General features: G+C 39.9%; 2 protein-coding genes across 2 annotated transcripts; both read left to right on the top strand.

Moving 5' to 3' along the window:
* Positions 1–1619: 1619 nt before the first annotated feature.
* On the top strand, positions 1620–4906 carry LOC129372066 (arrestin domain-containing protein 3-like). The gene is made up of 6 exons (XM_055049066.1): positions 1620–1971; positions 2069–2129; positions 2211–2355; positions 2482–2575; positions 2977–3236; positions 3414–4906. The coding sequence occupies exons 1-6, from the start codon at positions 1692–1694 to the stop codon at positions 3597–3599; spliced, it is 1026 nt and encodes a 341-aa protein (XP_054905041.1). The 5' UTR covers positions 1620–1691; the 3' UTR covers positions 3600–4906.
* A 282-nt stretch (positions 4907–5188) lies between these two features.
* LOC129372115 (arrestin domain-containing protein 3-like) lies at positions 5189–8375 on the top strand. The gene is made up of 6 exons (XM_055049155.1): positions 5189–5539; positions 5633–5693; positions 5801–5969; positions 6067–6154; positions 7212–7468; positions 7947–8375. The coding sequence occupies exons 1-6, from the start codon at positions 5281–5283 to the stop codon at positions 8073–8075; spliced, it is 963 nt and encodes a 320-aa protein (XP_054905130.1). The 5' UTR covers positions 5189–5280; the 3' UTR covers positions 8076–8375.
* Positions 8376–15956: the final 7581 nt, after the last annotated feature.

The following is a 15956-nucleotide window of genomic DNA, read 5'->3' as shown; positions in this document are numbered from 1 at the left end:
AAGGGAGTGCTGCAGCATGAATGTGAGAGGTTCTGAAAAGTCCAATGTACGCTTAGGCTCTGAAGCAGCTAAATACCGTAAGCCTCTCCAAGTCTCTGCATTGGTTCCCTGTTTGCTCTATGATATATTTCAAAACTTGTTGCTCTATAAGCTACTGGATGGCCATCGGACAAAATACATTTCAGTGATGCCAGTAAAGCAGACCCTCTCGTCATTGGAGACTTTGTCCCTCAGTGTTTTCAGGACGGGAACTGAACAGGATGCAACATTTAGTTTGTGTTAAAAAAAAAACTTTGGCTTCTTTAAATCAACTCACTAATGGTCATGATAGTTTTTTCCCCTCCTATTCATTATTTCTTAAGGTTAATATTTTTATGGGAGTTGTTTCATTTATCTTTAATGTTTCAAGTGTTTTTAAGTCCATTTACTGTTTCTATTCTTTTTTAATTTCTCTGAATGGTGCTATACAAACTTGCCAGTAAAGCTAATGTTGACTTCTATCTTAAAGCATGGATCTTGATGTCACTGATGCAACATAAGTGCAATGAGGTGCAATGCTGGATGCCATGTTTCCTCAAACATTAAATCCAAAGTCAAAAGAGAGGTCACAGATGTCAAAAAAGGATCTATGAATGTGTGGTTTGCTGATACTGTAGCCTATGAATACTGCAAATAGGATGCTCTTTGGACTAAAGTCTCATAACAGCCAGGTAAATGTATGAGCTGCAGTTAGAAATCCTATCTGGTGATTTATTGTACTTATCAAATAATAGTAAAAAAAATAAAAAAAATCAGCTGCTTTTAAAATTGAGGGTGAAGGGGAAAACATGCATCAGCTCTCATACTTGAATTCAATTTTCAATTTTTACTACTAAAAATCTATGAAAGGCTCGTAAACCAGCTCCATCCATATTCATTTATACACTGACCAAACTCCATGTCTCTGTTGAATGAAAACATCATGATGCTGCCAAAACTATGCAAAACAACAGAGTCTAAGTGATGATGGTGTTTGTTGTGACATAAATATTATTAATGATTTATTTCCTAGGCCTAATTATGATATATATATTTGTACCAAAATGCTGTGACAAACTTTTCTTATTTTGAATATGTTATTGATAATATTCAAATACCATTTTTTCCCACAGGTTGATCTTGATGTGAAGCGTGCTTTAGATCCAGAGATTAAAATGTACATATTTACAGTTTTTTTTTTCCGTTTAACTTTTTTTTTCTTTTTTTTTTTTGAAAGTATATCCAATTACATCAATTTTAGGTTATGAAAAAGTTATGTTTTCATGTCATCTAAAATTTATCTTTGGTTATCGAAAGGGCCTTAAGATAACAGAATAAGAGGCTCCACTTGAGGATGTTTTCAAAAACAATATGTGCTGCATATCTGAACACTTCATTTCAGTTAAATCTGCCTTTTCTGTAAAAAAAATAATAAATCAATAAATACTGGGGTGTTTTTATGACTTTATGTTTTTTTTCTCCTGAATGTACACCTCAAGGTGTTCCAACCAGTTGCACGTTTTGTCATCAGACAACCTGAACAGGTTTCTCAGGAATTACAAGTTCGCCTGCAGTGTTTATTGTTTAGCAGACGTGACACTGCCAAGGAGGACTATTGTGTTCACACGGTTCGAACTTCACAAACTTGGTTTGTGCTTCTCACTCTGATAGAAATGACCATCAAACACTTTCAGATTGAATACGATGCCATCAACAGAAGGAACATTTTTACCAACGGAGATACCATAAATGGACGGATCACCCTCGAAGCTGTGAAGAAAACAAAAATCCAGTCACTTGTTTTTAAAGCTACGGGAAAAGCTTCACTTCACTTAGTTGATTATTATGGGAACATAATAGACAGGGAGTATGAGAGAGATGATCATATTCACCTGGACAAAATAAAATATTACCGAATCACACAAGATATCCTGAAAGAAGGAGAACAAGATGGTGACGTATGATTTTAGTTTACTGTTCGTTTAATTTTATTTCACTAATTTAACAAGAGTTGATGATCTTGATTAAACAAAAGCCTTTTCTATTCCAGACTGGAACGTCATTGAAAAAGGAAGGCATGTCTTTCCTTTCAGCTTCAAGGTGCCAAACAGGTATGATTCCTTTATTTATTCTAGAGTTCATGTTGTTGTCTCTTGTCAGACTGTAATCCTTTCTTTTGCAATTTTGTTTAGCCGAAAAATACCTTCATCGTTCTGCTCTGTCTTTGGTCAAATTGTTCATACGTTGAAGGCAGAGCTCAAGCAATCAATGAAGCTGACAAAAAAAGCTGAAACTCACTTCACATTTGTGTGCAAAGCATCCGAATCGGGCCTAATGGTGAGAGAGAAAGAACTGTCAAAAAATTGTCACACTTCTGTGAACTAAGAAATATAAAACAAACAACATGAGAAATATAAAACAAACAGCATTTATGTAAATCACGATGATGTAATGGCATTTCAGGCCCGTCAACATGGAAGCATGAACAAAAACATTGCTCTTGGCTCTGGAAAGGTTTCAATGACTGTCCACACGAGGCAGAGAGGATACAAACAAGGCAAGTTATCTGGTTTGTGAAACTGAAGATGCTGACTTACAAATACAATTAGTTCTTCAATAGACCTTATGCACTGTATTAGATTGTTATATTGCAGGGCTTTGAAGATTTACAGAGACTGTTGTAGGACTTCAAGTAGTATAAATTTATGCATACTGCTCTGGACTTTATTTAGAGGAAAAAGAGTAAAAGGGACTGAACATAGTCCTAGTTTATTAAAAGGACTTAAAAGATTTAAAGTTAATGTGTCCAGTGTGCTCTTCGATCCAAAAGCATTTTTATCTATGTAAGATATGTTCTAACTTGTTAATTGTCCCTTTGTTCAATCCATTCTGGCCTTAAATTATATTTTTATTACATTGTGTGATGATGGAAGCTGACTATGTCTCTTCATTGTCTAGGTGAGGCCCTCCGGGTCCGGCTTGAAATTGAGAATCTCTCAAGTCGTTCAGTCAAACCTAAGTTTGTACTTGATGTGAAGAAGAGCTACTTTGGCATAAACCGAAGTAAAATTCAGAAACATGAGATACTGAAAGAAAAGGCAGATGCAGTTGAATCATTCTCTGGCAACAAAACGGTAATAAAGGAGCTCACCATCCCTCGAGAGCTTTCCCCGTCCATTTTGAACTGTTCCATCATCAAGTTAGAGTACAGATTAAAGGTAAGCTTCACCTGTGGGACAGTGTTGCTTTTTGTTTACACAGTCCAGTCTAAGACATTACGAGATGGTAGGATTGACCATCCAAGCATAACCTAAAAAGTATGTACATATATATGTGTGTGTGTGTGTAAAATCTTCCTGAAAAGAAGGGACTATTTACCATTTCTTTCCTCCCAGGTATATCTAGAAATCACATGTGAGGCAGACTTGGTGGTCAAACTCCCTATTGTCGTCATACCTGACCTATCTGAGGATGATCCTTCTGGACGTCCAAATCAGCCAGCCTGGATGTCACAACCAATGGGTCCTCCACCTCCCTATGAAGAATATGCAATGCACCCTTCTTTTCCTTTTGGAGTTTAAAGAACTTAATTTTTAAGACGTCCTTTAAATGGGAATACTATGGTTTTTGTATGACACACCAGCAGCAGTTTTTTCCAATTTCGTCAGAGCCTGTGTTGTCTACAGCACAATTTGACAAATTTGCTGCACGATTGAGCCAAAGAAAACTTGACTGAGATTCTTTCTTTTAGAGAACACAACAGCTACTGCTGGTGACTTTAGTATGAATTCAAACTAGGTTTTTCTTTTCAAGAAATGTCCAAAGTATGTAATGTAATGTTGATAAAAGGCTTTATGACGGGCAAGAAATGCATGCAGCCAGGAAGACCACCTCCTCTTCCCACTGAATGCTGAAAATAGGCAATTAGAAGCCATCGCAGCCGTTGATGCACAGCTTGAAATGTATCTAACATCCAGCTGGATCACAGAGTAAGAAATGCTGTAAAGACAGGGAAAATAAAACCCATCCTTGTTTTTCTTGGGGGTACTGCAGCTTTAAATAATCCATTTTTCTATCCAATGTAATATAACATATATTTTACAAATGCAGTGCTAGGATAGTTGCAATAACTGAAAGATGCCAGTTTTAGCTGATTGTAGTCTCTCAGCTTCATTCTACAACTCAACAGAAAATTTCATCCTGATGATATTATAAATTAAATCTTTCTATAGGAGTCTCCCTCACTATCTTGATTGCACTAAACCAATAGACAGGTTCATTTCACCAGCCTTCAGTAAACCTTTTGGTTGGTCATGGTTAACTTTGTATACATTTTTACCTTTTTAACAACTGCTAGGGTTGAGATCTTAAAATGCAATGAGAATGACTTAATTTGGTTAAGATGCATCGGATTTAAGTCATAATGCCGCCTATACTAATTAACCAACATGTTTATATTGGCTGTTTTTGTCTGAATCTGGTGCAAAATGGATCAAATCTTCTTAAAGTAGGCCAGAAAACACTTGATGAGATGGGAATAGTGGGGGGCCTCTTTCTTTTGACTTCTCATTTTTAAGATTGTACATCATTTTAGCAGCTCTTGGAAGTTTCCTCTTTAGACTAATATTTAATTCAAGTAACCTTTTACCTCAATTAAAACATACTATGCTCATATTTGTTTTCATTTTAATTTTATTTGATCCCTTTTGATCCCTAGTTTTATTAATTTTACCTGTTATAATTAACTCTGTTTAGGCTGAATAATGTATTTTTTTGTTCAACTGCACTTTAGTCCAATTTGTGTTGTTTCAAATGTATTTTTAAAAGTAGTAATTTTTCAATCTTTAAACTTTTTTTTTTTTTTTACCACCTTTTCGTTTACAATAACTACAGAATACATATATAATAAACTGGTTTACTATTGACTGACTAATTCTTTGTACTGACTGATTATTGATTGAACAAAAACAAACTTCCACACATACAAAACATCATCCCTTTGCATATTCACTTGAACTAATGTAGCCTTAACCAACCTGGCTAGAGTTACCTCTGTGAAAAGGACACCTGCAGGATTGATTACGCGATCTGTTCTGACACAGTTACCAGTTCTGCACTGCAGTCCACCGTTCTAATATCGCCGGTATCCCTATTTATCAAAGAGAGGACATCATCCTAAATTTAAGCTGTCAGGAGAACGTATTGAAGCACATGGCTCTTTTATCACAGGGCTTTGCATCAACTGTTTGATGTTGTCCTATCATGACTGTGAAACATTTCTCAGTGGAGTACGACAGAGTGAAGGACCGAGACATCTACTCCCCAGGGGACATTCTTTCTGGAAAAGTAACTGTGGTAACCACCAAGGAGATCAAAGTGCAGAGCTTTTTGGTCCGAGCTAAGGGAAAGGCTAAGGTGACTTGGTATGAACAAGAAGGACAAAACTCTGTCGTTCGCAGCAACAAGAAGAAATACTTCTATTTTGAGCATATAATTCTTCAGGACAAAAACAAGGGAGATGGTAAGTATGCTTTGTGATTTATTTTCTGATATTTTTTTTCTGCTAAAATAATTGGTGAATTTCCATTTAATGTGACATTATTTCTCTTTTAAGGTTCAGAAATCATGGGTGCTGGGATTAATGTTTTTCCATTCAGCTTTGAGATTCCAAGCAGGTATGACTTATTCCCAGATATGAACTGACTTTCAGCTGATTAGATTAAATCAGCTGATCTGAACTTAGATTAAAAAATAATGTTAACTTTGGGTTCCCCCCTTACAGAGACATGCCCTCATCTTATAAAGGCAAATGTGGTGAGATCACTTACAGTTTGCGAGCTCATTTGACTCAATCAATTTGGCTTGTACACAAAACCAAGACTGAGTTTCCCTTTCTAACCAACTCTGAGTTTCCTTTTGCCTCCAAATCAGAAATAATCATTGGGCTGAAGGTAAGAAATTATTTTTGATTTTCTTGTTTTCTGAAAGGAGATCTGAAAGTCTGAGATTATTTTCTGAGTACGCGTTTGTGTTGATGTGATATGATAGGAGCAACAACATGCAACCAGGATTTCGTTCTGTGGGTCTGGGAAGGTCACTATGAACGTGACCTCTGAAAAAATGGGCTTAAAGCAAGGTAAGTAGATTTCACACATGCATCAGGAAAAATAAGTATCCACACTTACAAAGAAATCAAAACAAACACTAGACAACTAAACAAAAGGCTGGAAAAGAGAAAAGATAAGATGAAAACCAATTACATTTGTGAGTGTTTGGAAACCACCAGTAGTTATTCTTAAACAGTTTACTCCAAAATACTAAAATACTTATATATAATAAGTATTTTACAATGTCCACAAGTAAAGATCTGTTACAAGACCTTCACAATTTTTTTGAATGATCATTAGGCCCATAATTTGAAAGTGGAAAGAATATTTTTCCCCCAATAAACTGGTCATAACAATCTGCTCCTCACAAGATTTGTGTCGCACCTTCATAGAGCCACCAACCAAAACTAAACCCGATTATTTTTTTTTCTGATTGCCAGGGCAAGTTTCAATATTAAAATACCACACTGTTACAACAGAAAAATAAATAAACTGCATCCATATTTTCAAAATAATTCACCAGGACAGACTATATTTCTCAAAATATTGGCTATATTATTGAAAATATGGAAAATATAGTGGACACTTTTAGTGTCACTGCACACACATATAGGAAACAGCATTTCACATTACCCACAAAGCAGCATGCCAATATGGATTCTAGGAGGCGAAAATATGGTCTGGGGTTTTCTTCAAGCACAGCACTTGTAAAGTTCATATTTTCTAAGGAAGGATGAACTGAGAAAAGGGCCTGACTGAAATTCAACTATAAAATCTTTGGCGAGCACTGAGCATCAGAGAGCTCAGAAGATCCCAGATTCCTTTATTTTCAAGATCTGTTGCACTAAAAAGATTTATTCAAGTGTTTTTAATTGCTTTTTTTTTTCAAATTTAATTCCACGTTTAATTCCCCAGATTTATTTATGCTGATTTCTTTGTGCATGGATTACTTGAACTTTATGATATCCTCAGAAACATAAATTAACTGAGCTAAACATAAGCATGATACAAACTCACTGATTCTCAGAAATATATTCCTTCAATGTCTTTTTTTTTTTTTACATCTGTTTGAATGTAAAACTGCAGGAGAGGCAATGGGAGTCTTTGTGGAGGTACTCAATGAGTCCGCATACTCTGTAACACCAAAGTTCTACCTGTGTGAGAAGCTAACCTTTGTGGCCCAGTCAAAGAAAAAAGTGCAAACAAAGGACATCTTGTTCGGGATAGGAGACGCTGTTCCAGCCGAGAGCAGTCACACTGTAACCAAAGTATTGATCATCCCTCACCACCTTCCTGCTACCTTTTTCAACTGCAGCATGATGAATCTGGAGTACAGAATCAAGGTATTTACGGTTGTTTTGTAATAAATTCAGACAGCCATTTCACACAAGTGTTTATTAATATTGTTATGCAATATTAGAGCTATACATGAAATAAGAGGGCTGCTGTTTTCAGAAATCAATACTGTCGCTTAATGTTTTCATTTATTTCACAAACTAAACATTTTTAAGTGCTTGAATTGAATCATAAAAACAGCTCCAGAAACTGACTGCGTGATGGGAAAGAGGAGGAGAGGTTAGAAGCCTCATACCCCATCAAGGGAGGCGTTTTATGTTACAGCTCAACCTGTTCCATCTTGCCGTCCACTCAAATAGATTTGCATGCGAGCTCTCAGAATACAATAGTTCACTGGGGTAAGAGACAAAGAGAGGCATGCACTACTGTTAAATAGTTTGGTGATCCGTGTGTTGTCATTTTATCTGTGTTCATAAGACACAATTTTTATTTATTTTATTTTTTATTCTACCCTCTACTCTACAGATCACTCTTGGTGTCCCTTTGCTGAGAGACGCAGAAATTAAACTTCCTCTGGTCATCCTCCAGGGTTCGCCAAAACCTCTTCAACAAAAACCAAAAAGATCCATATGGTTTAGAAAACGTCCTGATTAAAAAAAACAACAATAAAAAAACATTCATGAGCAAGAACACAAGGATATAAATACGTTCACTACTTTCAGGTACTAATGCAGGGTTTATGGCCATGTATGTAGCTATTGATAGTTTTGTAAATGCATTTACATTACATTACTAACAAGAATTGTTTCTGTTGCTGTCTAAACTTGAAATGCTGTTCAACACTATATGTGCATGTCCACTAGATGGAGATGTCAGCCATAGTAAAGGAATGGTAGCATGTTTAACTTAAATGATCTTGAAAATCTAGACCTGTTTTGTTGTTTCAATATGTGTTATAAATCACTGATATGTCCCAACATTAAACATCAAAAATACAAACTTGGGTAAAATATGTCAAATAGTTTTGTTTTACTTGGGTCAAAAACCAAATGCCACATTTTTAAAGAGGAAAATGTGCAGAGAAATCCTATCTCTATCAAAAAACGGAACCATAAGTTTTAGGGATAATGTATCCAAATAACAAAAATATATAATTTTTTAAAAGAAACATTTAACTATTTAATGAATTGATTTAAAAATGCAAAAGATTGGGGTAAGTCCAATGCAAAAGTATTCATAAATATTTCAAATATGTTTGTGTATCAATATACTTCATTGTGTATCAATATGCTTTTGGAGAAATTATCTCCAAATCTCTGGTAGAATCTGTGAAATCGAAAGGACAAATGTGTACTTTATATAAATGTGGCGATATGAAAACAACTGTTGAAAGAAAGACATGAGAAATCCTACATCCTATATTCTAACAAGCCATATAGGGTGCACGGCAAAACGGTGCTATCAGAGATGTTTTGGTTGCGTCAATTTTTTTGGCCTAAATAAAGAACGCATATGTAGTTAAAAAAAACTAACACAGCACATTGCCCTGAACACAACACCCCCAACTGCAAAACATTGTGTTGGGAGAGTCACACAGAGGGGATGCTCTTTGTCAGCTGGGACATTGAAGCTGGTCAGAGAGTTGATGAGCTGATGGATGGATGGATGGAGCGAAATGCGAGACAAGAAAACCAGTCAGATGGTGTAAATGACTTGAGGCTAAAGCAGAGGTTCACCTCTCAGCAGAACAATTAAAATGAATAATATGTAATTGAGATACAATACTTTTTTTGTGAAATGATTTGAACATGCATGTCCTTTCGCTTCATAATGGACCAGCATCCAATTTCAGACGCTGAAGAATCCACTTAATCAGTTGGGTGTACACATGAAAGTGTCAATTTAACTTTAACTTTTTATCTAGAAACTCAATGAAACATGACATCTTTGTACAACACATATGGAAACTATTACAGATAGTACCTCGACAGAACCTTCTCAGTCTTTAAATGATCCAAGTGTTCTTTTAACTTGCCGGTTAAAAGAACATTCATGAACAAGAACAGTTCGAGTCATTAAGTTGAAAAAGTCATCTGACTTATTCATACATACGAAACTATTTCTTTACAAGTATAACACTGAAGATGAAATAAAAACAGCTATTATGAAGTGACATGTACAGGCATATAGACAAATACACCCAGGGGTGAAATTGATAAGCTAATCTAACTCTGTCATTCATATCACCAGTGTAAATGATAAGGTTACATTTTTCACATCTATATGTATCTGGTTAGACAATAGAAGTGTACATTGTTTTATCTCTGTCTGAAGTTAAGTCAGACCAAACTTCTCTTGTTTAAAGTCAGTCAGACTTACTAAAATTGTTTCCATTTCCTACATTCCATAGTAATCAGAGGACATAGATTCCCTCAGTATGTAGACTTACGTCAAATGTTTTGTGTTTTCTTCCATAAAGCTTTTCCAGTAGTTTGCTTGAAGTCTGATCCATTCCTCCTGACAGAACTGATGTGAACCGTAAATACTCTAAAGCAGAAATCGCTAATTCTAGTTCTTAATGCCCGGCGTCCTGCAGGGACATGTCCTTGGACCAGTACACCAAAATCAAATGGATGAATTATCTCCTCAGTCAAGTTCTCCAAAGCCCTGCTTCTGTGTGTTTGAACACATATATGTGTGTTCAAGGACACCTAAGTGAAAAAAGAACAAACAAATGTGGTATTTTCTTTTCTTTTTCATCTTTATGATTAAAAGTAGAAATGTTTGATACATTTTCAGCCTTCAAATTAAACCATGTGGGTTAGTGTAGACTAGTTTTCTTTACTAAATATGTGTTAAACTCTATACAGAATATGAGTCAAAAAACTAAAATTAGGATTCGATTTAGATGGTAAAGCTTTTTCAAGCTCATCCTTGCCTAAGCATTCATATTGCAACAGAGGAAAGAGTTCCTCAAAGGAACATTTACGATTTGACAGCACATGTAAGAGAAAGCAGGCTCGTGTTCTTGACTTAAGACTCTGAGAACTTCCTGGACCAGAGGCGGAAAGCACTGCACATTTCATGGTCGAGGTTCCTCCAGGAAAAAACTGCGTCCAGGAAACAGAAAGAGTCAGCTTAGACGGATCTCCATGATCCACACAAAACTAATAGAAGGGAAATACTGTGCTCACATGTTTTGTTGGAATAAACATATATTTCTTTGGTGCCTAAAAAGGCCAGACAAATAGAATTTAAAAGTTTGATCACAAACTGCTCAACTGTTTGCGGATCAAAGCTTTCAACTTGCACCATAAATAGCCCAAATGTAGCTTAATCTGCCTCATCCGTCTTTGTGCAGGGGATGTCGATTGGGTATTACCAGGGACACATTGAGATAGATTCGTATAATCCCCAGCAACACCTGCATGAAGACGTTTCGAGAAAATTACACTGGCTCAGATTTGGCAGCCGCTGTAGTCTTGACTGTGCTTGCAGCCGAGCCTGCCTGGTAACCATTCTGGCTCTGCGCAGGGTGTGCAGGCTACGGGCCAGTCGGCTCCTAGAACACACACACACACACACACACACACACACACACACACACACGCACAGCACTGCACACCACCATACCACAGCCCTCTGTACTTTTGGAGAGCTGAGCACGGAGGTGTGGCCTCTGGCACCTCCCACTGCCGTAGCCAGACCGAGCGCCATGACAACCATGTGGGCCTGCCGGCGACTCCCTGTCTTCATCGGCCACGGTTGCCATGGCAACTCCCCACGGGGGCTCCCGCAGATCAGCGGGATGGGCGTCCAGTTGACTAACCCTCTCCCAGCTGGGGAACGGCTGAGAGAGAGTGCAGGAGAGCGGAGTGAAGGGGAAGGGAGGGGAGGATGTGTGTGCCTCTGTTGTGTTATGTGTGTGTGTGTGTGTGTGTGTGTGTGTGGGATGGCACAGTGGAGCCTGGAGAGAGAGAGAGAGAGTAGTAAAGAGATAGACAGCTAAAGAAGGAGAGAGACCTCAGACGGAGGCACGCTGGAGACCGGTAGTCTGCCCTGCTGAAGTGGCCTATCTCTGCCGACTACATGCAGCCTTAGCAGCCTACAGCAGAACAAATTCAAAAGCTCTCCTCAAAAAAGATGTCCAGAATCTTCAGCTAAACTCTCTTGATGGCCCCGGCCTGATCAAGCAGCTCTTATCCAAACCCGTGCTTGTTTAAATAACTATGTACAAACTTGAAATGTCATCACCCTATGGGCTTCCTCTAATGTGCCCATCAAAGATTATTCTATCAAAAACAGTGTTTATTCCTTTCCACAGTTTTGTCAGTGTCAAGTACCACAAGTTTGGATATGTTGTAAATGGGCCACAGATGGCTGCTGCTGGAAGGAGAAACTGAATCTCTTAGTCCATTGGCTGGAAAGACTGAGGGGCTTTTTCTACCCTCTAATTGCTCCAAGCTGTGTCCCCTTAAAGGTCCCAACCAAAAAGTATTTAAGAATATTCATTAAAGATCTGATTCTCTACAGGGTCCAATCTTGTTTGCTCATTAACCTTGGTGTTGCTTTTCATGCCCAAAACCACAAAAACTGAGATTATAGGGTTCAGTTACGTTCATCATTATGAAGTCTTTATTTTGGAAAAAAGAGAAAGATAAACTTCCCATCGTAAACATTTTGTGAACTATTATGAGTGCAGAAACATTTGCTTTCTTGTTTTTTTTTTCATATAAAATGTTTACAATATTTAAATGTATAAAAAGAGATACAAGGCAATTTTGTCAGTGTTACAGAAGGCAAGATGCCAAAAACATTCAACTATTTAAAAGAATCTACAGCTTTTTTAATTATTTTCTCTATTATTCGTGCAATAATACCTCTAACCTAAAACTATCTCTACATAAAGTGTGTGGCTATACTGTGCACTTGTAGTGGTAACCTTTGGAATTACATTTCTTTTATGGTTTAAAAAAAACAAAACATTGACAGGAGTTGTTTGATTACAGAAATGTAAAAAAACAAACAAACAAAAAAAATCAGTTCAGAATTATTTATGAAACTCAGAGAAGCAGCCACCCCTGCACAGGTGGACGTTGCATATCTTGCAGCCAAACACACTTTCATGTCGCAGCCCCTTGTTTGTGCAGTTCCTGCATCGCCGAGAGCGCTCCGACATGCGCTCCAGCCGATGCCCGTACTCTATGGGTGAGTCTGCGTGCCTCTTGCGAGCTGCTCTCTCCATGCCCCTCGCCCCCTGGTAGTCTCCAATCAGCTGCTGTGCTAGCCGTACGCGGAAGTGGCGCTGGGTGAACTGCTTCCCGTTGAAGCCAGCTGGCGGCGTGCCCCCACGGCTCTCCCTAAGTATTACGTAGGCGTTGACGATGCACAGATTCACATAAAACCACAAGAAATAGCGCCACCACTTCTTGCATGGCCTTCCGACCTGGTAGCACTCCCTCAGCTGGTCACACAGGTCGACCCCCCTCATGTTCTCCTGGTACAGCAGCAGTGGCAGAGGTCGGGGCACACCGAAGGAGAAGCTAGAACCATCCAGACTGTCGCTCTCCCCCTCTCCATCTGTGTCCAGCTGCTGGCGGCCCGGACTGATTCCCACGATCCCAGGCGCGGAGTTGGTGGAGAGGCAGCTGACCATCTTGATATCCCGGGTCACTGTAGCCACCAGGTTGCCCCGCTGGCACTGGTAGAATTCTCCTTGACACAGCTTTCCCACGTTACGAGGGCGGAGGACTTCTGGGTAACCTTTTCGCCCGGCCTGAGTGGGCCCACAGGCGTACAGTCCATCCCTCAGCAGTCTCTGGAGGAGGGGCACAGAGGTGAAAAAGCTGTCCATGAACACATGGTGGTACTGACCCTCCAGACCTCGCATTAGAGAGCTCACCACCCTGTAACCCAAAGAGGCCGCTGCTTCATCATCGCTGGGCTTACCTACATATATTTTCGTCCTGTGGCAGTAGCCTGAGCGGGAGTCACACAGCATCCATACTGTCAGCCCCTTCCTCAGGGGCTTGGAGGACATGTACTGGGTGGGAGAGAAGCGCCTCTTTGTGGCAATGGCGCACTTATCTATGGTCAAGCAGCGGTTGGGCGAGTATGCGTCCCACATTGTGTTCTCCACCACATCCAGGAGAGGCCTGATTTTAAAAAGGCCATCATATCCGCGCTCCCCGCGCACAGGCTCAGAGTCCCGGTCACAAAGCTGGAGATACTGGGTGAGTTTCTCAAAGCGTCTGGCCGTCATAGTTTTTTTAAAACCTGCATTCCCAATAAAAATGTCACTGGCCCAGTACATGCCAGTGTCTGGAAGCTGATTGATACCCATCAGAATATTCAGACCCACATAAGCTTTCATCTCTCTAACATCAGTGGGGTGCCAGTGGGGGTCTGACTTCCCACTCCTTCTCTGCCGATAGAGGGCGTAATTGTTTGTTTGTTCTACCATGTGTTCAAAAAGAGAATCTGGGAAGAGTATCCGGAAATAGTCACGGGTGTCAGCTTCGTCCCCGAGCGAGTGCTGAGGGCCACTGGCGGCGGAGAACGGTTCGATCGCGATCACCTGGTCCGGCTCGCCCCAGAAGTCCGGCGACGTGCAGTCCTCCTCCAGGTCCTCCTCAAAGCCGAAAAAGCTCCTGCGCTCCTCCTCCTCCTCCAGATCGGAGAAATCAATATCCGAATCGTTAGAGTTGGTGTCGGAGCAGTTAGTGGAGGTGGAATAATAGCAGTCCTCCGCGTAGTCCTCGTCGTCGTGCTTGATCCCGTTGCTGCCGGTCACCAGAATAATGTTGCAGCCGCCTCCCGCGATCAGGCTGGCCGCGTCCGCAGTCTCCGCCGCGGCTGCCGTGCTCGTCACTCCATTCTCTCCCTCGCCGTCCTCCGCCGCCTCCCGCGTCTCCTCGTCGTCTTCTTCCTCCTCCTCGTCCGAGTCCGACTTTCTGTTGGGGATTTCGAACCACTTCACATCGGCCGAAAGATTAAGCGGGGCGTCTTGGCTGTCGCACTCCGTGCTACTTTCTGTGTCCGCGCTAGTTTCCAAAATAGTAAAAAGCTCTCTCCCTTTTCTTGCCGTCGCCATGTCGGGGTATTAAAGTGCCCCTGCATGAGTCTTTTTTTTTATGTATGTGGGGCTTTTTTTTTCCCGGCGTGAAAAAATGAATAATCTCACGAACCGCTCACCCGAAATGAACCGATGCGCTCTTAACAGCAGCCTGCTCTTGAAAAACTTGCAATTTGCGGACCTATGCGGCGCCTATAAGCTCGGTTCTCATTGTTTCCGCTCCTGGGTTTTTCTGGGCTTTGTAGCGCAGTGTGGCCGCAGACGTCAGAAGCTGCATGCATGTCCTGCTTTGTAGGGCGTTTTGCGACTGCAGCTGGTGGGGTTGCTAGTTCGTTAGGCTGGCAGATGGCCGCTCGCTGTTCTAATGCCCGCTGGCATTCACCGCCATCAATAAGCCGCATACCCGTTTTTGCAGAAACCATTGTTTATAACACGAATGATAAATAAAATAAAATAAAAATTTAAAATTTAAAAAAATCCAAATACATTATGTCTAGTTGCGTCTAGAGTGACAAAAACTTTACAAACAAGCAGATGTGACAAACAGACACAGATCTTAAACCCTCTCCAACATTTGTTGCATCAAAGTTTATTAAATCCCTTTTTTTTGGGGGGGGAGCATTTATTGCAACAAAACCTACACAAAAATAATGCACATGTGATGAAAGTGCAGCAGGTGCCGTTTCCCCACACCAAGCACACCTCCCCTTACTCATCCCTTTACTTAAAGGACTTCTCCCTGAACTCGGGCAGAGGAGCACTATGTTCATTCATAAACATGCTTCCTCCCTCTGACAGGTTTCCACATGAATCTGAAGCCCTATAGGCTATTGTAGAATTAGGAACCTCCCTCTAATTTATGAATGTGGGAAGAATAGTGTTTAACTTCAGAACTGAGGATTACCCCTGCAGTTTGTGTCTGCTGACCAATAGATATACTGGTTATTTATGAGCAACACTCTGACTACATTTTCTGGGGGGAAACAGAACTTGAGAGATTCACAACGTTTTAGCCTTTACTGTTTTTCTTCTGCACCGGGCAAGAGTCAGTTTGAGCTTTCATTGTGTGATGACTTTGAGGGAAAATATTCAGCAAAAATGTTTACTCGTTACTTTTATGCCTAACAGAAAAGCAGTGATGATTCCAACTGTTGCAATATTAATATAGCATGTTAATCATTGGAGTTCTTATAACATTAGTTATTTATTGTTATTGTATTGTAGCACAAAAAGTAACAACTGAAGCACCTTTTTTACTTTGCAGATTATATTCTTTTCTTACTTTGCTAGTTTTAGAGCAACCGGTATGTAACAAGCCAACATTCAGGGCTGAATCTACAAAGATGTAGAGCCCTGGGCTGCAGTCAGTTTGGTGCCCCATGCATGCTTGTCACACTTGAAGGGGATATATCATATAAAATCCCCTTTCTTAGCCCTTAAATAAATTTTTTGTGTACATT

Source organism: Poeciliopsis prolifica, unplaced genomic scaffold, assembly GCF_027474105.1.
Source record: "Poeciliopsis prolifica strain line A6 unplaced genomic scaffold, Auburn_PproV2 SCAFFOLD028, whole genome shotgun sequence".
Classification (NCBI taxonomy): domain Eukaryota; kingdom Metazoa; phylum Chordata; class Actinopteri; order Cyprinodontiformes; family Poeciliidae; genus Poeciliopsis; species Poeciliopsis prolifica.
The sequence above is the reverse complement of the archived record's forward strand: the minus strand, read 5'-3'. Positions and strand labels throughout refer to the sequence as shown.

Excerpts from the sequence above, each read along its gene's own strand:
- LOC129372066 (XM_055049066.1), top strand. The coding sequence starts at position 1,692 with ATGACCATCAAACACTTTCAGATTGAATACGATGCCATCAACAGAAGG. Across the intron at positions 1,972-2,068 it reads GAAAGAAGGAGAACAAGATG|ACTGGAACGTCATTGAAAAA; the intron begins GTGACGTATGAT and ends TTTCTATTCCAG. Across the intron at positions 2,576-2,976 it reads GCAGAGAGGATACAAACAAG|GTGAGGCCCTCCGGGTCCGG; the intron begins GCAAGTTATCTG and ends TTCATTGTCTAG.
- LOC129372115 (XM_055049155.1), top strand. The coding sequence starts at position 5,281 with ATGACTGTGAAACATTTCTCAGTGGAGTACGACAGAGTGAAGGACCGA. Across the intron at positions 5,970-6,066 it reads AAATAATCATTGGGCTGAAG|GAGCAACAACATGCAACCAG; the intron begins GTAAGAAATTAT and ends GTGATATGATAG. Across the intron at positions 6,155-7,211 it reads AAAAATGGGCTTAAAGCAAG|GAGAGGCAATGGGAGTCTTT; the intron begins GTAAGTAGATTT and ends GTAAAACTGCAG.